General features: G+C 41.7%; 2 protein-coding genes across 8 annotated transcripts in view; one reads left to right on the forward strand and one right to left on the reverse strand.

Moving 5' to 3' along the window:
* Nucleotides 1-630: 630 nt before the first annotated feature.
* eIF3d1 (eukaryotic translation initiation factor 3 subunit d1) lies at nucleotides 631-5,379 on the forward strand. Of its 2 annotated transcripts, none has more exons than XM_065486647.1 (11): nucleotides 631-892; nucleotides 955-1,000; nucleotides 1,059-1,275; nucleotides 1,398-1,592; nucleotides 1,652-1,784; nucleotides 2,403-2,550; nucleotides 2,603-2,955; nucleotides 3,010-3,152; nucleotides 3,866-4,058; nucleotides 4,118-4,193; nucleotides 4,330-5,213. In XM_065486647.1, exons 1-11 carry the CDS (start codon nucleotides 755-757, stop codon nucleotides 4,362-4,364), a joined length of 1,677 nt encoding a protein of 558 aa, XP_065342719.1. In that variant the 5' UTR covers nucleotides 631-754; the 3' UTR covers nucleotides 4,365-5,213. The 2 variants fall into 2 exon arrangements, with proteins under 2 accessions (XP_065342719.1, XP_065342720.1); XM_065486648.1 differs by lacking the exon at nucleotides 4,330-5,213 and adding an exon at nucleotides 5,255-5,379 and having other exon boundaries at nucleotides 632-892.
* Nucleotides 5,380-5,416: 37 nt separating this feature from the next.
* The window catches only part of vn (vein), a 60,124-nt gene continuing 39,655 nt past the window's right edge, over nucleotides 5,417-25,885 (reverse strand). The window contains exons 2-8 of one of the 6 annotated variants that reach the window (XM_065486650.1): nucleotides 20,982-21,144; nucleotides 18,174-18,367; nucleotides 13,670-13,787; nucleotides 12,503-12,564; nucleotides 11,259-11,440; nucleotides 8,486-8,748; nucleotides 5,417-6,998 (exon numbers count right to left, since the gene is read on the reverse strand). In XM_065486650.1, the coding sequence (XP_065342722.1) occupies nucleotides 11,286-11,440; nucleotides 12,503-12,564; nucleotides 13,670-13,787; nucleotides 18,174-18,367; nucleotides 20,982-21,144 (692 nt within the window). In that variant the 3' untranslated portion in view covers nucleotides 5,417-6,998; nucleotides 8,486-8,748; nucleotides 11,259-11,285. Of the gene's footprint in view, nucleotides 6,999-8,485; nucleotides 9,659-11,258; nucleotides 11,441-12,027; nucleotides 12,565-13,669; nucleotides 13,788-18,173; nucleotides 18,368-20,981; nucleotides 21,145-25,885 lie in introns of all 6 variants that reach the window. The other 5 variants (XM_065486649.1, XM_065486652.1, XM_065486653.1 and 2 more) reach the window with 5 other exon arrangements.

Here is a 25,885-nt window from a genome sequence, read left to right on the forward strand (position 1 = left end):
AGATGACATTTTTAAAATTTTAATGCATTTTAAATTATTAAGGAAGTGTTCTAGATATCTAGCGAGGATCTACTAAAATATGGTTCCTTTATATTAATTTTATTTTATTGTTTCGTTCGTAAAATCCAAACTTAAAAGTATTACTTATATTCAAAGCTCATTGTGATTTCCAACAATTTCGCAGAGAGCTTATTTAAACAATCACGGGAAATTGCTCAATTTTCATGCAGTTGGTTTTATTTTACAATACATATTTAATTTCAATTATTTTAACGAAATCTGTCAATTAAATCGATATTATTTATGTTATTTATATAAAAAATTGAAAAAATTAGAAATTATGCAATACATATACATACAAAATGTAAAGGTCAGGTTATACAGATGATAAAGGGTTACAAAGCTATCGAAAAATCGATAAAAACAGACCGTAGACATCGCGAACTTCTATGAAAATGATCACTTTTTTACGTTATTTTATCTCATTTCCAAAAAATTTTATGGTTACATCGGTTACATCATTATTTCAGTGCCTTTGGGTTTGGGTTGCTCCCTGTGATTTTGGCGCTTATAATCTTTGAAAAGAATAAAGATGGCAGCACCAAATAACAAAGTAGAGCTGTGCTTGCCGTGCTGCCGCCGACGCCCCTGCCATTTCCGGCAACTCACGAAAACGTGTCTGCTTACCGACTGACCGATTGTGAGTTACAAAGTTGACCGTGTTTCCGTGAAAGTTAGGAATTTGTGGGGCAAGATGAGCTCCGACGAAATGCCCAAGTTCAATTCCCCCGTCATCCAGGACAACCCCACCGGCTGGGGTCCTTGCGAGATGCCTGACCAGTTCAGGAACATGCCCTATCAGCCTTTTTCCAAGGGTGACCGGTTGGGAAAGGTGAAATTATTTGTTTACGGGTCTTGTCGGATCGGGGTCTAATGTCGGTCTATTTATTCCAGATTTCTGACTGGACTGGTGCCGCATTCCAAGACAAAAAGTACACAAGTGAGTGAAATCTAAAAGCGTAATTCGTGAAATAAAACACCGCGAATGGTGTTTCCAGACAAGTATGCCTCGCAGTTTGGTGCAGGGAGTCAATACGCGTATTATCATGAGGAAGACGAGAGTACTTTTCATTTGGTGGACACCGCGCGGGTGCAGAAACCTCCTTACCAGAGGGGCAGGTTCCGGCAGATGAGAGGAATGCGCGGACGGGCGCAACAGCAGCGGCAGCAGTCCCAAATGCAATCTCTTCGCGGCGGCGCCAAGCTTAGGGACAGGTGAGTTCACTAAATGAATGGACTTTCAAGCTGGATAATGCTGCAAAATTTCAATTTGACAGCGGTTTTTGTAGTTCAGTTACGTCCCCTTCAATTTTTATAATTTGAATTTATTTTATCAGGGAACGTCAACGACAGACAAATAAGAACAAGGGCTGGCAGCGCCACATGGGCAACAGAAACATGAAAAACATGCCTCCTGTCAAGAATAGGGATGCGTCAGTTACGGTGAAGCCTGATTGGATCACCATTGAAGAGATGGACTTCCCACGGCTCGCCAAACTGTCTCTTCCCAATATCGAGGATGGAGACGACATGTTAGTGTTTTTACCAGAATGCTCAGCTTGTTTTTACTAAAAAACGTCATTTGATATAGTAAATGCTGTGGTCAGCTGGAGTTCTATGACAAGACTTACGACCGCGTCAACTGCAAAAATGAAAAGCCGCTGCAGCGAGTCAATCGCATTTTCCATACTGTCACCACTACTGATGACCCTGTCATCAGAAAGGTGAGATATTTAATTTGTTTCTCTTTTTAGAATAAAAATCTTTTAAATCCACCGTTTGCGAAAGGCATAAAGAAAATATCTGCATAGTAGAGGTAATTTTGATCATTTCGACCCCTAATTGTAGATTTTCAAAGGATAAAAATGGAAAAATTAATTTATTGCGCAAGAAATCGGTAAACACTGAGTGTTAAGCAAAAATTGCAACCCTGAAAGAAAGTATTTAAAGAGCAGAAAGCACAGATTGAGTCTAAAATCCGAACGGAAGGGCATTAAAACCTAATGTAACCGCTGGTGCTATGGATTGATGACTTTTAACACTTAAGGGCTTTTGCAACTGGATAATTTTAATAAGCTTTTAACTTACTTTACTCGTGAACGAGCTTCTATTAAATCCGTCCTGTCTACGGACGAAACATTTGCCGGAACCTTCTGTTGAAACCATCAAGAAGGTCGGAAAACAGAGGTTAATTTCGCAGTGGCGTCTTTCAAAGGGATCTTCCTGCGCCTGCGGATCCTTATATTTGTCAATCAAGTGCTTCACTGATTGCAAATTTTAAACAAATCATTTATTAAGCAGGACCCTATCTAAATCTCAACATGGATGCAACTTCGTTTCAGTTGTCCAAGACTGAGGGCAATGTGTACGCCACCGACGCGATTCTTGCGACCCTGATGTGTTGCACCCGTTCCAATTACTCGTGGGACATCGTCATTGACAAAATCGGAGACAAGTTATTCTTTGACAAGCGCGACAACACCGAGTTTGGTAACTTTGCATTTGAATTTTCTTAGCAAACAAAACAATGAACTTGATTCAGATCTTCTGACTGTGAACGAAACCTCCGTGGAGCCGCCGGTGGAGGACAGCAGTGTGGCTAACTCGCCCAACTCTCCGAGGAATCTCGCCCTTGAAGCCACCATGATCAACCACAATTTCTCGCAGCAGGTTTTGAAAACGGGCGAAGCTCCGTTCAAGTTTGACGAGCCGAATCCGTTCGTGAGCGAAGAGGAGAATGTGCAAGTGGCGTCAGTGGCGTACCGCTACCGCAAGTGGGACCTGGACAACGGCGTTGTTTTGGTCTGCAGATGCGAGCACGACGCTGTCATGACCGGACCCAATGGCGAGAACCAGTACCTCAGCATCAAAGCGCTGAATGAGTGGGACTCCAAGGTGAGACACGAAGCATGCCGGTGAAATTGTCAAATTCATCTTCGATTTGCCTAGCTTTCTGGAAACGTGGAGTGGCGTCAGAAGCTGGACATCCAGAGAGGTGCTGTCCTTGCCAATGAGCTGCGCAACAACGCTTGCAAGCTGGCCAAATGGACCGTGCAGGCCCTCTTGGCCGGATCCGACCAAATTAAGTTTGGGTAAGCTGGATTTAACTCATTTTTTTACAAGGGAATACAATTTTGTGATTTTTCCCTAAAAGTGCTCTGAAATGTCGAAATTGTGGTAGTTAAAGTTATTTGTCTTAAAATCAGGATTTATTGTGGTCATTTTAAACTTTTTTGAGTCCTGGTAAGTTGGGATCAACTTTTCAAATGGCTTCAATGGGAAATTAGGCATAGGAAAATATTTATTAAAAGCATATATATCAGCTCTCCCAAGTTGAAAATATTTGTAATCTAGCACTAGTAGCTTCCAGTTTTCCTTTGGCACACGTTCATCTTATTTTAACCTCTGTTTGATGGTAATAAGAAAGAATAACCATTTTACAATTTCTAGAAATGCCTGCTTTCATAAAATAAATACAGCTAAGCCGGTTTTCACTGGTTTTTTGCCGGCAAAATTGGCTTCAATTGGGATCTTTAACAAAATAAAATAATTTGAGTATAGAAAAACAGTTCGCCACCTTGAATCTAAGACTTTTCAAATTAACATTATTAATTCAAAATCAAAACTAAAATCTGAATAGCGTTTTTCTTGAAGCCATTGATTCCAACCAATTTATAAAAACCCAAAAAATTGCCTGGTTTTAACCACCCTGGCTGGTAAAAATTCGAAAAATTCCTTTTTTCGTATCAATAAGTGTCTTTTTGCTAATATTGAATTTTATTAATTCCCTTTTCTCTTTCTTCAGATACGTGTCAAGGGCTCATGTGCGTGATGCTTCAAAGCACGTAATTCTCGGCACTCAGCAGTACAAGCCGACCGAGTTTGCCACCCAAATCAACCTGAACATGGACAACGCTTGGGGCATCCTCCGCTGCATCATCGACATTTGCAAGGCGCAACCTGATGGCAAATACCTCATCATGAAGGACCCCAACAAGGTAAAAGAAACGGGAGAGGTTTGAAAGCTTGCTTGACTGTTAAAAATGAACCGTTGCAGCCCATGATTCGGCTCTACAGCGTGCCAGACAATGCATTTGAGTCTGAGAATGAAGATTTGGACGAAGATGATGGAGGTAAATAATCGGAGCGTCTAGCTCTTATTGTTTTAAAAGTGAAATACTCCTCTCGTACTTGAGAAATCTTCTCTGGCATCTATCTGTGTAGTTAAAAGACTACTAGAATCACACTCTCTGTGCCTCTGATCCACAGTTTTGAGAGAAAGTGAAGCTTTTCAGCCCCTTTAACAACTTGACTTGAGAGTAAACTTTTGTAAGTTAGACTAACTTCATGGAATGACAAGGACTATCAGTAGAACCTTTATTTTATTAGTGCATGATTCCTCATTAGATCATTTTTGGTACACATCACGATTCACAGCCTTCCAGCAAGGCTGCGTGCATGATTTATTTTAATTTACTTCACATAGATAGCGTCATCTGTATCTGTACACTGTGCATTTATGAACTGAGCATTTCCACGTGAGATTTGACGGGTTGGAAATTTATTCTGAACGTTCTAAATGAGTAGTGAAAAAATTCGGTGGCTTTTTTTAATATGAGTGTGCAAACTGAAAAGAGCAACTTAATTTGAGTGCAAGTTGAGATATCAACGTGAAACGTTCACCCTCCACCCTAACTTTTCATGTTGAAGAACCAACTAAAACCTTTCAAGGTCATCTTTTTCAAAATCCGAGTTGCTGGGCCAAAAATGTGTCCTGTGAAATTCACCAAGTTCCGTTGGTTCACTTCCGTTTAGAAATATGGCTTTGAGCGTAAACTTTGTTCCTGAAAGTACGCTTAATGTCGATGAATTTGATTTATTTTTGTTTGATTTACTATGGCACATCAACAAGACCTAAATGACACCTGTTAAGTTCAGGCAAACCCTTCAGGGCTTGACCCTGACGACCCTCAGGTTCAAAATATCTATTTTTTCCCAATTTAACAAAATCATTAACATTTTTAACCCCAATTTAGTGAATTAAAATCATTTCAACAAATTACGTTCCCACTCAATGGCTTCAAATGTCATTTTTTTCCAAACTGCAGTATTTTTTATATCACGTGGAATTGCTCCCACATGTTCTTATTGTTCACTTTGCCTAAAATCACGCTAATAATGGTGAAACTTTCAGATGATGAGGAGGAGCAGTAGACGCGCACGATTTACGCATATTCGTTTTGATAAGTACCTTCTTTTGGTATTGTCAGTTGACTCTTTTTGTTTTATTGGGAATTAAAGACACCTCACTCTACAAAAGGTTTTTCATTCGGAAAGAAGATGAAACACGTTAGTGTATGTTACAAGCTATTATAATTTATTTCTTTTCTATTTGCATATTTACATCAAACATTTAACAATAGACACTTCCTCCATGTCTAAATTTAGCAGCTAAGATTCAAAAGCTTTGACAATAGTGAGAAAACAGTAAAACCATGGATATTTCATCATGTGGTTCGCAAGTACATTCTGAATTAAAGAGACAAGGAACTTTTCCATGAAAAAATAAAAGTGAAAACAAAGTACAAATCAACCACGAATATAAATTTTTCGAGTTGGATCAAACAATACACTTGTCATTCTTCAGTTTAGATACAAATCACTTCTATTTTATTTTCATAAATGCAAAAATCAATATTATATTTTATTGTGGTGATAGTTCGCTTTCCTTCCGTTAAATACAGCTCTATGTTTCTGATGGAGCAACAAGAAAAGACACGAGCTACTTCAAAGCCTGCCTAAGTTTTGATCAAGCACACAAAAAGCAGCCATTTAAGTTTCACAAAACCAGGAACAGACTGCAGAGATGGTTTCTTTCTTTTTTTTAATAAAAAATTTATCCCTTTCAAGGCAACTCTGTGATTGACTCAATTACAGTTTACAATTTTAACAAGAAGTAATGCCAATCTTTCACACAGTCCGCCCCTCACAAAGAAATTACCATCTTGAGTTAACAATTACGATTTTTCTTTGAGAATGTTTGGAATTATTACTGGTCTAAACAGACAGATAAGTAATATATGAGACTACTTCTAACAGAGTGACTGCAACATTTCCTCAATTAGCTCGCTAATCAACAGCTCGTAGACCCTAGCAAGCTGGAACAACTAGTCTCTGGTGTCAACAGTTAAATATATTTGGTCTTTGAAACTCAAAAAACAATCGCTACGGAGTAATGAATTTGGGAGAGTATTTAATTTATTAGTTCAGCGCCAGCTTGTTCAACATTAGTCAATAACCTATAACTTTTTTTTGATCTCGGTACCTGTGATGTCGTTTCGGCTTGCAACTTTGTGGTTGTTTTTTTCGCGTTTTCCATTGGATAATCGATATAGATAGTCGATTCATTGTTTTCCATCAGGTCTCTTTCTCTTTAAATATTTCCTACTTTGTCATTACTTCGTATATCACTTTGACTTCTCTCACTGCAATTTCACTTTTCCACAAGTATATTAATATATAATTTATTGTACACAAATACCATCATTTTAAAATTATCACTCGTCATGGCACATTCGAATACTTCATTTTTTTCTCTTAGTTACTCTCAGCATCTCAACAATGTCCACATTTTATACATAATTTATAATACACGATTATTAAGTCTTTGGTATGCTTACAGATTTCATACTGAATTCCTTCTCGTTCGCATCAACAATTTCCAACAATTTTTCATAATCTCTTGCCTCACTGCGGCCCCACTTCCAGGGTCTTCTCTCATTTTTTCACATTGGTAAACAATCCATCGGTTGAAGTGGCGCTCGTTTCCTTTATTCGTGTCAACTGAAGAGAACCTCAAAGGGGCCTTTTCCTCTTAAGATTTCATTTGTTCGTGGGGACAGCTGAAATGATTTCGCCCGGCAGCTACATTGAACTTCCTGCAAAACGAAATGGACGGAATTTAAATTTTAGACCAATTGCGGTGTCCTTTGTCCTGAGATTTTTTCTATTTCCCTCCGTGTGTTCTAGGCAAATTAAGATTCTTTTTATTTAAATTATATTTCAAACAAATGTATAAAGTTGTGTGTAGAAGAAGAAAATAAGCAGTGCATTGAAGGTTAAAAAATTACGCTTTCAAGCAGTTTCATGTGAATTAGGACGCAAAATTTAGTGACACTTGATTTTCCTTCAAGCACGTGCTAAGCGGTAGGGGGATATTCCAAGTTTAATGTTCCCTTTTTTGGCTATCTCAAAAAATCCCGAAAATGGAAACTGGTGTATTTTTTATTGAGTTGAGATATCATTTTCAACTTTTCGCCATCCAACCTACTTTTTAATCCTGAACAATGTCGCCTTGCGCAATCTTTTTAAGGTAATTCGATTTATCAATGAGATTCTTTTTAATTTTCAGGCCCAAAATGTAGCCTGTGAAATTCTGCACAAGTGCATCAGGTGTCAATTTTAGCCCGAAGCAGCACTGCCGTGCATGAAAATGTGCCTAACGTTAGTGACATCAAATTTTCGTATCCAATTTACTGAAAAAGGTAACTAAATTGAACAATTTGAGGTCTAGTTCCAATCCTGAGTGTAAAAAAAACGAAAAAATTCCTAAATCATCGAGGTGTGTGTCATTTCATAGGTTTTCGATCCTGTGGAGTTCTAATTTAGTCCCAGGAATACGAATAAAAAATTCTAGACACCGAATTTTGTTTCAAACTTATATTGGTAAATTAATATTAAATTTTCGAGTTCAAATTTAAACTCCCCGGGGTCGAAAACCAATGAAATAACACCAAACTTGTTTGATTTATGATAATATTTCGTGTTTTGACACGTCAGGGTTGGAATTAGACCTCAAATGGTTCAATTTGGTCACCCTTTGTGTGCTTCTTTAAATTTAGTGCCACTTAACGTTTTCAATTTAAGGGTCACGCACGGGCGAGCGGCTTTGAGCCAGTTTTTAAACTTGCCACAATGAACTTAAGTGCAGATTTTCGCAGGCTACATATTGGCTATGAAAACCTTAGAAAAAATCAAAAAGGGGACTATTATCCTGAAAAGGTCGCGGAATGTGTCCTTGTCCTTTGACCTGCGACCTTTTTCGCAAAATGAAAAGTTTTTCAGGGTCAAAAAGTAGGTTGGATGGCGGAAATTTCAACATGACGCCTCAAATAAATAAAAAAGTACACCCCAGCTTTAATTTTCAAAGGTGTTTGAGACATCTTTGTATTTCCCCACCTCTTAGCAAGTATTTAATGTGAAATAAAAGTCACCCTAGGCCAAAAATCACCTGGAAGTGCTCTAAAAATGTTGCTGGTTGAACCAAATTGGTAAGTTTCAAGTGTATATTATTAAATTTTTCATTCAGAAGCAAAGAAGCTTTCGGCACCAACAACCGAAATTAGTTGAAATTTTGGTCCCTTGCCTGTATTATTCACATTGCGCCGGGCTACTTTGGGGGTGCGAAAGCGTGGCGAGGGCCTTGGACCCCGGTCGGGGACTCTCCGAGGCGAGGTTCTGCAGAGAAAATCCTTTGGAACGGTTCGTAGAGGCGAGACAATCGAACACTCTGCGGTGCGGCGCGGCGCGGCGCAGGGGTGGCCGCGCTCTAAGGGCGGCGGCCTGTTGCTGCTGCGACTGCTGCTGCTGCTGGCTATTGTCGCCTCCGAAAAAACGTCCTTCTTCTTTCTGTCGAGTCATCAAGGGCGTTCATTCGATTGGGGAAGTGGAAGAGTGGGATGATAGAGATTTAACAGGCGGAATTGTTTATTTTTTTTGTGATAATTAATTTGATAAACTGCGTCAATAAGTTGAGAGTTAAGGGTTTCGTAAAATCTGAAACAGCCCCTTCTTGGCGAAAGACACAAAAATGCAAGTTAAATTAATATCAATTAGGTTAATGTGAAGTTAATAATGCCTGCAGCCCAAAATTAATTCCAAAAAGATGACAATTATGGATAACTATAAACCAAATGTGTGAAGTTCTTTATTTATTAAAAGGAGGGATGGCTTTCGAAAGCAGCAGCAGTAGCTCCCATACCAGTCAGAAGCTCGATTGTGTTTTCCTAGATAACTTTTCTCATTCTCCACCCATAGAGTTCAAAGACAGTTTTCCAGCACCATTTTCTTTTTAAACACGAGAATACACATTGAGAGAGAAAGAGAGAGAAGAGTATTAAGAGCAAAAACACAGAGTGTGCGCGAGCTAAGTTATTTGGCTGACAAGTTATTAGTGAGACTATTAATTTGCTGGACAAACACACCTACGTTTGTTAATTACTAAATCACTAAATGTGCGCTTTTACCAGGGAGTCGAGTCCCTTACACTTAGAGATTAGAGGTTAGAGATATAGACAGAGAGAGAGAGAGTGAGAGAGCAGGGGGAGTGAGAGCGAAAAGAGAAACAGCAGGCAATAAAAGGCTTTCGGTTAGCGTCTCAGCGAGAGGAAATCAACGGATCTGGGAATGCAGGATCAGGGGGTTGAGATCATAAAAGTCGATGGATGGATGGATTGGCGGAGGGTTTTGTGTGTGTTTAGTGGTTGCTTTCCTTGGTTATCGCTTTGGGGCATTGATTAGATGGCTTGCCGCGAGTTAACTGCAAAAAAGGACAAAGAGAGAAAACACAGTTAGTTCAGCAAGGAATTCACTCTTTCAAAAAAACAAAAACAAAAAATCTTATTTTTAGAATGTGTGTTCGTGTGTCTACAGCACATCCGACTATGCTCTTGACTGCATCACAAGATATGGTTAGTTTCCAGAATGAAAATAGGAGCATGCCATTGCGAATTTACATGATGTGGACATTTCGTTCAAATAAAAGGAAAGTAGTGTTGTGCGTGGTGCACGAAATAATTCCGAGTAATTTTGTGGGGGAAGAGTGCAGAAACACTGATCTGTTTTTTTCTTATCTTATGTTTTAATACTAAAAAACACCACTGTTTTCTAATCGAAAACGGAGTTTGTCTGTAACTTATATCTTTTGGTTTTGGAATTTTAGACTTTATTAAAAAATAGGACCAATTTGTATAGGTTATTTAGACTTTTCCCATTTGTTGGCAAGGAAACTCTTAAGATTCGACGTTTTTGTGATTTTTTTTATTTGACCGCATGAGTTTGCTGTCTATGGAGTTCCAAAGTTTAAAATTTAGAGGTCTCAGCCAGCCACGCTGCGCCGCACCAGCACGTTGGTAGCTGCTCCAGCCGCCGGCGAAAAAATGACAAAAATTAAAAAAGTGCAGGAGACAAAAATGTCTTCCAGCCCTTCAGGCCGATAAGCACTCTCAAACTTCACGTTTAAAATATTATCAGCCGCGCCAGTCGCCGGTAAAAATGGCCAGCCACCGCCTTAAATCCCGCGGCTTTGATGTCTATTAAAAATCCTCATGGGAAATGTTTCAAATCGAGTTGAAAATCCAATTTAAATTCCATTTCGGTGATATTTTGTAGGTGCACTGTAATTGACAAGACAAATCGATCTTCTTTTCGGAAACGCCCCTAGATTTTAGTCTTGCAGGGAAATTGGAAAATAGGAAAGTTGGAAAAAGATAAAGTTTTCAAATTTTCTGAGATGACTACCGTGTCATTTACCAGAGAACGAACTGTTTTTTCAAGTTGCTTATTTTTACATTTTTAACTAAGTTAAATAAAAAATGATATAAAAATATTTTGATCCACATTTAAAAATCGGCCAGCTTAAAAGAAGTCAACACGTTGAACGAAATCAACAAGAAAAACGAGTCTTAAACGAGCACTACAAACAGTTAACAATAAACACGTAATCATAATTTCCGGATTAAAGCAAAAAAATTAAATTTTTTAATTATTAAAACCTAAAATCCTAAACTAAAACTTTTTCCTATTCTTAAACGGAAAAATCTAAAATCAAACTTGTAAGTTCTGGAAAGGTTAAAAATTACTGCTCCGAAAAGTTTAATTTTGAATACTTTGTGCACTTTACAGGTGTTTAAAAGGCTTCTCAAGCGATTCAGACGGTTTTGGGTTCCTTTTAAGTCATAAATTTTGCTCATTTGGAGGCAACAATTAAATCAAACAGTCGGTCGTCTTAAATTCCCAAACCGGAAGAAGCAAAACAAAGGGTTGAAGCTAGAAATTATCCGAGTGGTGTGTATATAAATTTAAAAAAACAATTAAACAGATCGTGGTTTGGAGCAGGGTGCTTAAAAAGTGCGACCTACGAGACTGCGTGTAGGGGTTGTGCACGTCTAAACAACGGCAGCATCACACACGGAAGCGTGATTAAAGGTAGAGAAGGAGAGGTGGGCCGCGCCCAAGCCGTGCAGAACGCCACCGGAGGGCCCCGCCAATCTGCCGACGCTACGTTCTCGGGCCCCGCGCAGCAGGGTCCCCGCACCTCGACCTGGACAGACGGGGCGCGAGATCAGCATGAGGGGGTGGCACGTCGTGGCGTGAGTTCGTGAGCCAGCCCTCCGCCGAGGGCCAACTCTTGCCAATTTCTTTAATATATATGCAAAAATGGTGGTGGAATACACGTGGTTTTTAGTGGATTACGGCACACGAACGCACACGCACACAAACACAGCATGCATTTCTGGGAAAGGAGCCGCGGGCGGAGTGCAGAGCGGGCAACTCTGCTCCGCGAGAGGCTGTGAGATCAAGATTCAGTGGAAGGAACGAGATTCGCACAAAGGACGCGAAGTGCGTTCCGAATTTTTCCAGTGCAAAAAGCAAGATGCAAAAGATCTCAGAACAAAGGACTGTCATGAGTCAATCAAACAAGAACAGGAGAAACGTATAATTAACAGAGTCAGGATAATATGTATAGCAAAGTCAGTAAACAAGCACGGATAATTTAGAAAATGGAAGTTGTCGTCTGCCGATTGATTTTGAAAAATAATTCAGCCCCAATTTTGAAAACACGCTGTCTGCTTTCAACTCGCCTCCCTCCTTTTCTAAAGAAACCATCAGCACTTTGGGAAGATTTACCTTCGGTATTTATTTTTCAGCGATTCATCCTCAAGTTGGACATTTGATTGTCTCCTAATTTGGGTTGACTAGTAAAGCAAGCAACTTTCGGTGCCGGAACAAAGTTAGAAAACACGAGTTCCGTCTTCCCAGTGATGTTTCCAAAAAAGGAGGTGGGTGACTTGAAAATTGATGATGATGACAAAGGCGAATGTAATTCTTCTCCATGATATACGCTCGAGAACGGGAAGGAAAAAGAGAGTGTGTGTGTGTGTGCACATAAATAGTTTCCATCCCTCTTTTGGTCTGTTGCGTTTTTGATAAATTATTATAAAAAGTAGTCCTGAGTCATTTTCTTTTTTAATAAATATGTATGTAAGAGCGAGAGTGGCAAAAAAATTGGCGTATGTGTGCGCGCTCCTCCCCGTCTAGCAGTAAAAAGACGAGGAATAGCCTAGCTTGCAGCTGAAAGGCCGCATTTTTTTCTGATACATACTACTGCCTCGGTTGTAAAAATCCTTGTTTTCGCAACGCTTTCCTTTGTACCCTTCAGCACACCTGAAACACAAATAAACAAGTTCAGATTAATATCAGCATCTCCACAAAAATAATAATGTAAACAGAATAGGGTTCCCACGAAAGATTTTTTAATTTTTTTATTTTTTGATATGTTGTCGAAATAACCAGTTTTGATGGTAAAATGTGAGGCTGTTTCCCGGAAAATCAGGGGGAAATCTGGACCATTCGACTTCTCGGAGCTCACAAAATAAAGATCATCTTGAGTTCTTTAAGCTAGAACATCAAATTTTGCGTCAGAAGATGCCTATTTATACGTCAAACAACGTTTATAAATTTTTGAAATTTTAATTATTGTTTTTTTTTTGTTAATTTGCGAATATCTCGAATATCTAAAAAACGGCCTCAATAATATTTGACGTAAGTATGGGGTAAAATTTAACCTTAAGTGTATGTAGCATGTCTAGAAATTTTTAGGAAGGTGAATAAACCTTTGGTTTTCGAGATATGGAGGGTCAAAGGTTGAAAAAAATATGTTTGTGAATTCAGGTGAATTTTGAGAACACCAAATATTAATTAATACCCCTGAAACATGCTTGGGGTTACTCCTGAGGTCAGAAGATACCATTAAAACAGGTAAGAAATCGAACCCTGGCGTCAGGGTAACCCTCGAGCGAGCCATATTATCAATGCAGCCTCTTTAACGGGCTCTGTTTTAATTCGATTTGCAACGTGTACATTTTTTGACCCTTTTAGAAGCCATCAGGATGCACAGAAAACACCCTGATTCCGTTTCCGAATCTCATAAATAACGCAATTAGAGGCGGTAAAAGCTTCTGAGCTGAGTGAGAGTGAAAAATGGGTCTGTGGTCGCGGCTCAGAATAATGAATGATTCTTTCTGACGCAAAATGTGTCTGCGGCGACACAGAGCGTAGGTTTTTTCGAGCTATTCGCACCATTCACATACACACAGGTGCCCGCTGGCTGGCTGGCCACGAGCTAGCGCGAGAAAACCTCTGACGCTGTAAACATTCGACATTCTTGCGTTGTGAAAATAACTCTAGAGGCGCCGTTTTCGACCATTCCAGTCGCAATTTTTAGTGTCGGGGGCGTCTATCGCGTTATTTATATGAGAGAGTAACTTACTTGCACACTAGCTCTCCCACAACTTCGTAAAAGAGACACGTTCCTCCATTTAAACAATACGAGTCCACCGGGCACAGCGATGACTCGTACGGATTGTGAGATGGGTTTAGCGTCGTATCTGAAACAAAGATCCAAAATTAATTAGACTTTTTATTCTAGATGCGAATTATTTTTTTGTTATGTTACAGTTTTATTTCGCTCCCTCTCGTCGCAATCTATCCAATGGTGTGTGAATTACAAGGAAAATTGCCTAAATTTTGAAATAAATCGCGGAGAGACAGTGCTTTTGAGCCAATTTTCTCGCAAATTTACACGTGGTTGCTATACCTAATCGAATTTTATCATTTAATATATCCAAGAAAAATCTGGTTCAAAGTAAAATATATATTTTTTTTGAAATGTCGACTTTTTCGAAATTTTGGACGAAAAAAATTGTAGTAATTCAAAAAATGGTCTGATTTTGGAAAACAGGATGCTCCTCACCAAGGGGCATCGATCGGTGCCAGAGTCATTACCCTCCGACCCATAGGGCCCCGGCTTGGCCCCGAAAGCCCCAATTTTGAAATGTCATGAATCACGTTTGTTTGACTAAAAATTAATTACTCGGTTCCTATGGGTCGTAGAGTGAAACACTAGAGTTTTTCAGACTTCCCGTAAAATTTGGCGTCTTTTAAGTCCTTTCACAGCCCCCGCCCACCCCCACCGCCGCCGATGCCCCCAAAATCTGCTCGAATTTGAAGATTTTGGTTTGATTTTATTTTTGAAATTCACCTATGGGCCGGATGGCGATTGTGACTGCATTTTACTTCGTTTCGCATTGAAAGGCGTCGATTGCTCAGGTTTAGCGGCAAAATTCTCGGTTTTCAAGATTATTTTTCATACGGTAAGCGATTTTATCGAGGAGCTCAAATGAAAAAAGCTTCGAGTTAGGTTTTTAGATTGGTGTCTAGAAGAGAACGAGCGTCGAAGGAACCGAAAGTGGCCATGGACCGCATATTAGTATAATAAGGAAATAACTGTTCCAGGTCCCAGGTCATTTTTAATCGCTCTTTAGTTGATTTATTTACTTTACTGCGATTGTGCATGATATAATTTGGAGTCCACATTAATTTAACAGCCAAAGTGATGCTCGAGGAGGCGTAGGCTACCTCCTTGCTGCGTAGGCAACCGGGAGGACAGACGCGCGTCTCCGGTTGCATAAGCACGTCTGCAGGCAGGGGTTTTCCACCGAGTGTCCTGCAGACTGGGCCGGCTGGCTGTCTCGCTCGTCAGGGGCGATGATGAATTTGAGAAGAGAAGCTGCGCACACGGAGAGTGAAAAAGGCCAACGACGAGGCCCCTGTCACGCTTCAAATGTTGTATAATAGCTCATTAAGGTGAAGAGCCAGAAAAGAGCGGCACTCGGTTTATTAATAGCGGGTCGAATGAGGAGGAGGCGACGGCCGCGAGCACACCGGCCGCACTTCTTCATATAAAGCGGGCGGACGCATAAATCGCGCGCGCGGAAACGCACTGCTAATTGCGCGCCGTTTTTTCGCCTTTCCGCCGGCCAGACGACCCTGACCCTCTGCCTCGATTTACCCCGCCGGTGTGTCGCGCCGCACACGCGGTTTATGGCGCACTTTGCGTCACGAGGCGTCAAAGTAAATATAAACCCGCGCGCGCGCGCGCGCGCGCGGCTCGGCACAAAGAAAGAAAGGGAGCAAAAAACGGCCAAGATCTCAGTACTAAAAAGACTTCCTTGACGTCTTGACGCGCCGACTCTTTAAGGTGGATGCGTGAATTGGAAATTATATAGTCCGCCGCCGCCGCCGGACCGCGGCCGAGGCTGCGTGTGACGCGATTGGCTAACGAGCCTCCAAAAGCACTTCGTCTAGAGGCCCAACTCACGTTACGCGCCGCGCCGGATGAAAGGTTCATTATTCGGCCGAAACTGGGACACACAAGAAAAAGCCAATGGACTTTAGTATAATGGAGAATCCTTCGGAAACTTGAAAGCTCTGGAAACTTTTGATCCTGATGACGCTCTCTCAAGGAAAATTCAGACTTTTTACGTATATTAAATTTTAAGGTTGCAAATTTTGCACCGTGAGGCAGAGTTTTATCATTTTATGTGGCGCTCTTCAGAATTCAGACAGTTGTCCAAATCACCTTTCAGTGCACTACTGTCAATTGAATCTAACAAGGAAACTTTAAGAATTTTGAATCATCAAGGGGAAATTTTCAATTCAAAGGAGATTGTGAGCTCCAAAAGCAATTATTAAATTATTATTATTATTACTAGGCTTATCCCCGTAGTTAAGGTAGATTTGGGGGAGCCAATCATAGGCCTCCGCCAATTGGTCCTTCCAGTCGGCTGGAATAGCGAGAAAAGCGGAGAGTCAGCTTTTTTACTGTGCCGCTGGGAGTGGAGGGGGACGAGAGCGTATTATTTCACTTCCCCCTCCACTGCCCGCTTTGCCACGAACCCCTACTTTTCCAAGACAAACGACTAGTCACAGAATTCACGGTCTTCCAATCACTGTCATGTCTGAGCGGATGTTTCTCATGTACTGCGCTTGAACTAATGAAATTTCAAAATTATTAACTAATTTAATTTCTCCTGATCAACATGAATGAAAAGGAAATATCTTCTATGACATTTCATGAAACTGAATTAAATTAATTTCTAAATCTAATTTTGAAATCTTCTTAAATCGGTAATACTAACGAGTAGGAAAATTCCAAAGTGGAAAAATTCAAATTGAAAATTTACGTAGGTCAATTTCGGTATCAATTGAATCCTAAGGAACGAGTTTATGCATTGGCAACAAGAATTTTCCAGCCTTTTGCAGTATCAATCCTCTTTTAACTTGGTTGACAACACGACAAGCTACATGAATTCAATGAGATCGATACCTGTACAACTCACAACGTAGATTATTCAGTTTCCTTGTCACTAATCCTTGGTCAACGCAGATCTCACACCGAGGGACATGCTTTTAATACTTTTTCCAGATAAAATCTGTCCATGGCGATGTAAAAAAGCTGCCTTGATATTTTATACGGCCGAGAAAGACAAAAGATCTGTTCAGATGGTGCTGGCGAGAGTTGGCTAGCAGGGCTGAAGTACTAATTTCCGCTGGGCAGCACACATTCAAAAGCAGTAAATCGAGAGCAGGACGGCTAGGTGACTAATTAGTGTCAAGATCAGAATTAGCAGGCGCTGAGTCGTCATGAATCACTGCATCGGCTGCGTTCCGAAATTAGCCACAATGAATCAATTGCACAGGCCCGTGGCAGCCGGCAGAATTTCATTGGAGCGACGATCAGAGCAAGAAAAGTTGAAGGTACGCGTGTGTGTGTGTGTGTGTGTGTGTGTGTGTGTGTGTGTGTGTGTGTCTGCTGATGCTGACCTATTGAGGGTCTGCCAAAGTGATTTTGAGCGAATTTAGCAGCAAGAGGCGCAGCGTTTCTCGGAATAATCGAGTGAATCATGCGCGGCTCGCAGCAATTTATTGGATTCATGTGTTGCGCAAATGTAACACAGTGTGTGCCGACGACAGCCAGCGCGTCTCGCGCTCGCTCTCGAAAATATGTGACTCGAAAACGCTGGCCGCGCGGATTAGATTCGCGGATTTTTCACTGCGGCCGGTCGCTGGAGTAATTTAGACTCGAGGCTTCTTTGGCACCACTTTGAAATGAAAAGCAGTCGACTTTTCCCACTTTGCGCCGCGCGGTGATTCATAATCGCGAACGTGCTGTTGAAAAGCCGCTCCACCTGCTCGGACCGTTTCGCGGCAATAAAAATGTAACATGTCATTAAGTCACAACAATCATTTTTCACGGTGTTTTTTGCCAACGAGGCTCACTCGGGACGCGGCGCGAATGATCGCGGCATTTTTTTTTATTGTATTACACACGGCGGAGGTAAATTGCCGCACACGCAGTGTTATTAAAATTTCTCGCATTATTTCCACGTGAAAATCAACTTCAAAGAAAGTTGGCTAGCGGAATGCTCACGATATTTTTCATAATCGTCCCTTGTCGGCCTTCGTAGACGCGGAATTTCTATGGATAAATTGGCGGTCTGAATGGATTTGGAATTTTTGAATATGATTAACATTCTTTCAGGCAGTTGCGAGGCATGCATATTCATGATCCAAGTAATTAGCGGGCGCTTTCGTTATCCTAAGCCTCCTAGAGTACCGAGAATCTCATTTCGTTTAAGGAAGACAAAAATTTCGACTCGTCTGAAAGATGAAAAACGATGGACATTACGAAATGACTGTTTAAATTGAATGTACGAAACGTGCGTCTCTCTCTCTCTCAACTCTGCAGAGCAATCGCTTTGGTGGATCTCGCGCGCGGCGTGACTCACTGGGTGCGCGAGAGGGATGGCGGCACGCAATCTGCCGCTGCCGGGATGCTTAGCCCGTGATTTGCAGCCGGTGACGAGATTGCGCGCCCGCCGAGATCGAGCCAAAAGGAACAATACACTCAACAGCCGCGACGCCATACTTACTTTCGCCGAATCGCGTTGGTGGTTGAAAAGTGGGTGGTTTGAATTTCGGTGGTGGAAACACCGGTCCGTGCTCATTATTGACTGTAACATGAGCGGACGCACACGCTATGACCTCAGTAACCGACACCGCCTTGCACTCATACCAGCCGGCGTCTTTGTCGGACACTCGCGCGATCGTCAGCACCGACCGCCGCCTGAAACACAAAATCAACACGTCAAATGACAATTTACAAAATTATCCGGTCATTATTTTTCACATTTTCAATTTTTTTTCTAAAAATTATTGGTCTGACAAGGCGTCTTGTCTGTCCGTACCATTTTTGACAACGCCAAAGGGCCAAAAAATTGATAGATTATGGTTTCTTTTTATGACCTTCACGACCTTCATAAAAAATAAATATTGAGAGTAATTGATTTACCGTCTTAAGGGTAATCCAGGTCATCGCTGAGTATTCATTAGTTGGATAGGCGGAAAATGTATTAGAGTTCCAATTTTTCTATCTCAAAATAAAATTAAAAATTTTTAAATTTCCTCCCTTTTAAGTAAATGCATTAAAGAAAATTTGTGCAAAAATCATTTTACCAAAAATGAGGAAAAATGAATATTTTCCCAGGTTGCCAATTTAGTTTTGGAGAAAATCGGTGCAAAATTTCACATGCTAATCAATTGTCTCCCTACTGTAAAACTTCGATTTATTTCACCAATTAGGAAATTTTCCTTTAAAATTCGCACACCATTGCATTCACGACGAAAGGGATCGAAATCAAGCGAAAAAAATCGATAATTTTGGAAAAATCTGAAACTGTTCCTCAGTCCAGATTTAATGTATGGACATTTTAAAGATATACACATACTCTTGCTAAATTTCACAAACAATAGACTCAACGAACTACTTGCGAAATCCAAGAAAGCAAAATGTTCTTCATTGTTGGCCTGTAAAGCCCTAGAAAATTTATAAATAAAATAATAATTTTTAGGTAAAACTCTTATAAGGATTGGTTTAAGCTATTGCAAGAAGAGGCAGTTTATTTCTGGATTTCACAGCATCAATCCTGTTTTTATATATTAAAAGCAGGTAATTCTGATTAAATCGACAAATTCTTGTTTCCTGAGTGCGTGAGTTCTCGAAAATATTTAACTTCTAGCAGATTAACACAGCGTGCTAAAAAGTGGTCCTGCTGGCTCTCCCACACCACGGGCACCGTTTCAACGAGAGCAGATTTGGCACCCGTCTGGCGATTAATTAATTAAAGGTTGGAGCCGACGAGTGAGTGAATCACGGCGAGCATAGAGTGCCAAACGAACGTATTTATCCAGTCGGCCGGCCTCTTTCCGACTGGCTCTCTGGCTCTCGGTGGGCCCCGTTTTCTGGCAAAGACATCGAACACCCTTGAGGATTCATGCGAGCGAGAAAGATGAGACGGCCGGGCGGCCCAGGTGCTAGACATCAAGTCAGACATCTCGCGCGCACACGACAGCTTATTTCCAGCCTCGACCGACTCCTGGCCGCCGCCGTTCTCGCTCCGCCGCTTTTCCGCTAATTGCGAGCCCCTAAGATGTATTGTGAGAGCGAAAGCCGCGTGTGTCCAAGGCCCGTTTCTTTAATTGCATGCACTGACAAAAGACTCGCTCTGAATGAAAAATAGCAAAGAGGACAGAACAATATTTTCCTGGCTCCTTCAAATGATTCCGACCAAACAAACTATGTACATATTGCATTAATTTCAGTCCAGGAGTACCTCATAGTTCTTACTGCCAGCGGCAATTTCATTGTAATATGTCATGTCAGCAGATGAATTTATCTATCGAGTTGCCAGAAATCTGTTGGTGATTGATATGCCCACGGCTGGAGGGCGGCCCGGAGAAAGACTTTCCTCGATCGGCGGCGGCAGCGGCGACGGCGACGCCAGAGAACAGAGTTGAGCTGGCTGCCTGGCGAGAGAAGAGAAAAAACAAGCGCGCGTTGGCTCTCTTTCTCATTTTCGTGTTCGCCGGCTCTGCTGTGGTTTATTTCTGGGCCAGACTAGGAGGGGGTTCCTCAAGGGTTGCCACCATCACCCGCGAGATCGCTCGTCACCACCGCCGCTATCACTCTCCAAAACAACAATAACAATAAAGAAAGCTGGGCTTCACTCGGAGATCCGTTCCGATCGCAAATCAAATGAGCGGAAATTCGCTCTTCGTTCGTTGGCCGATCTCCACGATTTGTTTGTGTAGTAGCCACCCAATTGTTTCACCAGGCTTATCCATCAGTGAAATGAACAACTTTTGATTGATTGCTAGATTTGGCAACTTGGTTTTAGTGACTGTTAGCCGCTTTTAGCAAGTTAAGGACTACAATTCAGATTGAAGCTTGAAAAGATTTCATGTGATGCCTGGGAACCAAAATCGTGATAGAAATGTTGACAGAGAATCAGAGTTGAAGTGTCCTGAACGAAGCAGATGCCCTCAAACACTTGATGTGCTAAAAAAACGCCCATACAACTGCAAAGGTTCAAATCTAGAGGTCTCAGCCAGCCGCGCCAGCCGGCAAATTTTGGGTCACGATGGCAGCCGCCAGCCACCGGTGAAAGAGGGTCACGATGGCAGCCGCCAGGCACCGGTGAAAGAGGGTCAAAAATTAAGAAGTGCAGGAGAAAAAATGTCTTAAAGCACCAACAAACTTAACGTGTAAAATATTGTCAGCCACCGGTAAAAATGTCCAGCCGCCGCAGGAAAAAAAATCGGCTAAGCTGGCGCCTTAAATCTCGCGGCTGAGAACTCGTTTAAAATCCTGTGGGTTTGGAATAAGAAAAACTGATACTCACTTTCTATTTACAATTTTGGTCCTTTTCGTGGGCTCAATCCGCCTTCCCCGCTTGTACCACTCGATCAGGGGCAGCGGGTTGCCGTCGTAGTGGCAGGTGAGTTTCAGCTTGAGCTTGGTCCCGACTGTGACATTCTGCAGTGTGACCGTCGGATACTTGATTTCTGCAACAAATGCGGAAAAGCATGTGATTAGCAACGAGAAGGAGCATTGATTTTTTTCCCTTTCACATAGTGCACGCACGCACACACGCATACACAGTGGTAGCACGTGCCTGCTTCCTTGTGGAGCCAACACAAATATTTATCCGACACCATCAGCACCTCTGAAGGGAGAAAAATGCCGAACCGTTCAACTGGTTAGGCCAGCGGCGGTCAAATGAAAAGATTCCCAGGATGATGGTGCACATCGCGCAGCACAATCGAGAAATCAGCCACGCCGAATTTCTGAAGTGTTGATGGTGATTGCTCTATTGAACGGCCCTCTCTGGTATAAATATGTGTGTGTGTGTGTGTGTGTGTGTGTGTGTGTGTGTGTGTGTGTGTGTGTGTGTGTGTGTGTTGCGTGCCGCGGCTATTAATAACAAGCGAGCAAAGCAGACCTGTCTCTTTTATCGCGTTTGTCTCGCTTCGGTGGGAATTAAAAAACGGCCTGTTTGGCAAAAGCAGCAGGTCGAACGAACGCGCCTGTGTGTGGTAATAGGCAGGCGATCGTCGAGGGCAAATTATATTAAAATGAGATTGTAAACATCTACTTTTTTATTTTGGTAATTTTTTATGTGTGTGTGTGGAACGTTCTAGAAGCTCGGAGAGCGCACGTACGCATTATTTTAAATATTTTTGAGAGACTCTTGTGACACAGTTTCTTCCAGAAAGCCAATCAACTTGATGCCTTAAAATAGCACAGGGCACCGAATTAACCCCCGAAAAACAACGCGGCTGTCACCTACAAGCCCAATTACGCGCCCTTTACCGCTCGGTTTAATGAGCAAACATCTCAAAGAGGCGGGCGGGCGAGCAGGCGGGCGCTGAAAATTGATTTTTATTTTTAAACTGATATATCACTTGACGAGGAGCTGCTGCTGCTGCTGCCGCTACTTTAGCAGCAGATAAAAAAGGCCGAGAGGAGTAAATAAAAGACGAGCGTGCGAGTGTTTAAGTAGAGAGATTTAGAGAGAAAGAAGTGAGCGAAGACATCCATATCATGTTAGACAAGGACACTCCATCTCAAAATACACACAGACACTGCCCCTTTCCCTCTTTAAGCCCACAGCGAGCGCGAGTGAGCGTTTGTCAAGTGCCGCCGCTGAAGCTTTTATGCGCCGTCTTCGTCCACTCCAGACAATAGTCGCTAATTTACTACCGCGCACCAAGTGAGAGGAAACAAATTATGTGCAAACAACTTGCGATCCAGCCGAAAGCCTACTCGTCTATCAAGAGACGTTTTATATCAACTGTAGTAACGCGAAGAAGGAGTAGTTTGCTCTTTAAGATGTTTATAGAAACTGAAAATGGACTTGTATTTGTCAAATTGTTTTTCTTCTTTTAAATTAAATTAAAAAAGGCTCAATGGTTCTACAGATGTGCGGATTTACAACCATCAGGATAGCCAGTTTAGAGTCAAAAATATTGAGGACAAAAATTATTTTTTATTTTATAGGCTCCTTTACCACATCAGCAGCAAACAAATCCAAAATACAGAGGATAATAAATTTCAAATTATTCTAAAAAAATCGTGAATATTTTTTATTGCAGTTTATTGCAATAAACCTCAATTTGGTAAAACATCAAAAACATGTTTGTGAAATTTTAGCAACGGAGCAGTTTCATTTAAGATTTAGCAAAAAATTACACCTTTTTTCGATTAATTTCGATCCCTCTCGTCGCGATCTATCCAATGGCGTGCGAATTACGAGGAAAAATTGTCTAATTTTATTACAGTAAGGAGCCACTGCTTGATCAGCGAAACTTTAACACCTTTTTTCCTTATTTTTAGATAATAAGGATTTTTCGAAAATTTTATGTTAAGCTCTGCTTCTTTAAAAAGATTCAACTTTGAGCAATAACTAAAAAGATAAAACTAATTAAGACTTCTTGAGAGTAAAAAACACATGTTTTATGCTCTGTGTATAATTAAAAAGAATGTTTGAGTACGTCCATCAAAGCTGGGTACAAAACCACAGTTATACAACACTCTATGTGTAGAATTACCGCTTAATTTACTCGGCTGATTGCCTGAAAATTGTCCCGCGAGCCCGGGCGGAGAGAAACACACACACCACACACGCGGCGTGCCTTGGCAATATCGCCAAAAGGCGCGCGACTTGTTAGTTAGAAAGCACTGCGCAGCGTTTATTATGCAGAAAGAAATTTAATTACAGAGCATAGAGTACCGCTGTGTAAATAATATTATGGTAATTTGACCTGATTATTTTCAGTACGCGCACACACAAAGAGGCGGCCGGCGAGCGAGCGGGAGAGAGACACAGCTCGGGGCCAGCGAGAGAGAGAGAGAGAGAGAGAGAGAGAGAGAGAGAGAGAGAGAGAGAGAGAGAGAGAGAGAGAGAGAGAGAGAGAGAAAGGCCGTGCCGCCGAGTAGCCATGCAGTCTAGCCGATGGGAAAAGACCGGCCGACCGACCGACCATCAGGCGGAGGATGGCGTGACCGACACATCCATATACATTTTTTTTTTTTTGTATAATTCCGACCGAACGACCGGCCGCCGTCTCCGGCCGCCCCTCCGCCGCCGATTTTGCAATCGCTTGCCAAAATCATTTTCGCCGGGCCGATCTGGAGAGGAGAGAAAGAAGACTGTTTTTGTTGACACACCGGCGCGGCCTCTCTCGCGGACAACAACAATCGCCGCCCGTGTGTGTGCCACCTGTTATGTGAGTGCTCTGCCTGAGAGCACGGAGGAATATTCGGTGCTGAGAAAATTCTGCCCGCCGCCGTCGCAGATATTATATATTTTATACATACATACTCACACAGACACACCGGCCGCGTTTTTGCATACTCGAATAGGGTTGTGGAAATTAGACACCGAGCAACAAAGAAATCATAATTCGCTGTGCCACTGGCGATTATGCCGGGAACTTCTGACGAAAGGTTGAAAGTGGATCGATACAGGGCGCCAAGTGAAAATTGTTTGAATTGTTGGATGCAATTAAGCAGTTGATCGATTAAAAATTTGTTAAAACCAATAAAAAGAACCTTGGTACAGTAAAAATTCAAACTTTCTTAAAATTTTCCAGCGCTTGACCACATTTTTTGGTAGATTCCGATTCCTCTCGTCGAGATCTGTCCAACAGCGTATGAAACCTTTCAGGGAAATTCTTTGTTGCGAAATAAAATCAGATTTCAAGGAGACAGTCCTCGCCATTTGAAAAGCATGCTAACTTTGCAGCCACTTTTCTAAAAAATTTACAGGGCTACTTAGCTCAATTTTGGCTTCAACTGAATTCTAAGGGATGAGCAACAAGTATTTTCAAGGCAATTGCAACAATAGGATCCTATCCTATGTGTCGACCTTCCTTGCGGGTATCTAAAACAAGTTTCCCAACGACAGAGATGACAAAAAGGTGGTTAATCTAGTGACTATAAATGCTAAAATAACTCAACGGGCTGCTAGGAGGCGCCACTAGCTGGTTTTCGCACCTTCCCAGCGGCTCTGGCGTTTCAATTAATGAGCACGGTGCATGGAAACCATGTTTTCCGCACGGCGGCGGTTTTATTGGGACCACGGGAGGTCAACAAAATCAACACGCCGGAAACAGTAAACTGCGAAGTATGTAATAATCAGAATTTTTCAACTGGAATGAATATTCGCGATTCCTGGAGTCGCTGATATTAAGTCCTGCAATTACCAACATAGTTTGCTTCATCACGCAAACAAATTAACCCCTTACGCAGAGTTTAATAAGACACGCGTCCGTTTTTATGCTCGCAGGTGATGCAATTGTCCGAAATAATTTTGCATGCCGCCGCGAGAAGTAGTGTTCCTCGAATCGCGCACCATTAAAATTTGAATCTCTGCTGAATATTCAAAAGACTAGAATCGCGCGCCCGTCGCTTGCTCGGTCGATTCCAGCGAAAATCTCAAAGTGCGGTCGGCTGCGATTGCTCTCGCCGCTCTCGCTCTTGTCCGTCGGCGAGCAGGTAGTTAGTGGGAGGTCCAAAAAATCCTTTCTGCAGGCGGCTTTTTGCAGATTTTTTTCCTGCCACCGAGGACCACCTCTATATAGAAGAAAGGCAGACGTGATATTTATATTAAGAGTGTAGCTGCTTGCCGGTTTCCCTCTGTGTACACGCATCAGGTATGAGCAAAAGCACACACACACACACTCTCTGCAACAGCAACAGCAGCAGCAGCAATAATGAGTTATGCTAATTTCATCATTTGGACGGCGATCTTTTTCTGCGCTGCCTTTTCCAGACTCGCGCGGCCCTGAGATCCGAAATTAGCGAATTTTAATTCCGCAGAGCATTTTTAGAGCGAATTAGCATTATTTGCTTGGGTGGTATTCACGTTCGTTATTAATGTTTTCGGCGGAAAATGCAAAGTAGAAAAACGTCATCCACTCGAGCACATGTTGGCTCCCACGAGGGGCGACCGACCACTCCATTACGGGCGTTAATTAGTATGCCGTACCCTCAAAAAGGGTCGAATCGTTTCTGCTGATCTGTCCGTTTATTAACACACACAGATCCGTCTTCTAATTGTCAATTATGCGCGTTGCTCACTTGCTCGAGTCTCCAGAGCTGAATTGGGACTAAAAAATATTGTAGAGTAACTTTTGACTTCAAATCAAATTGTGAAGCCGGTTTTCTACTTGACAAGACAAATCGATCGATTGATTTTTTTTCTTTCCGGAATATTCCATAGATTTTAGACTTGTGCCAGGA

Source organism: Cloeon dipterum, chromosome 3, assembly GCF_949628265.1.
Source record: "Cloeon dipterum chromosome 3, ieCloDipt1.1, whole genome shotgun sequence".
NCBI lineage: Eukaryota > Metazoa > Arthropoda > Insecta > Ephemeroptera > Baetidae > Cloeon > Cloeon dipterum.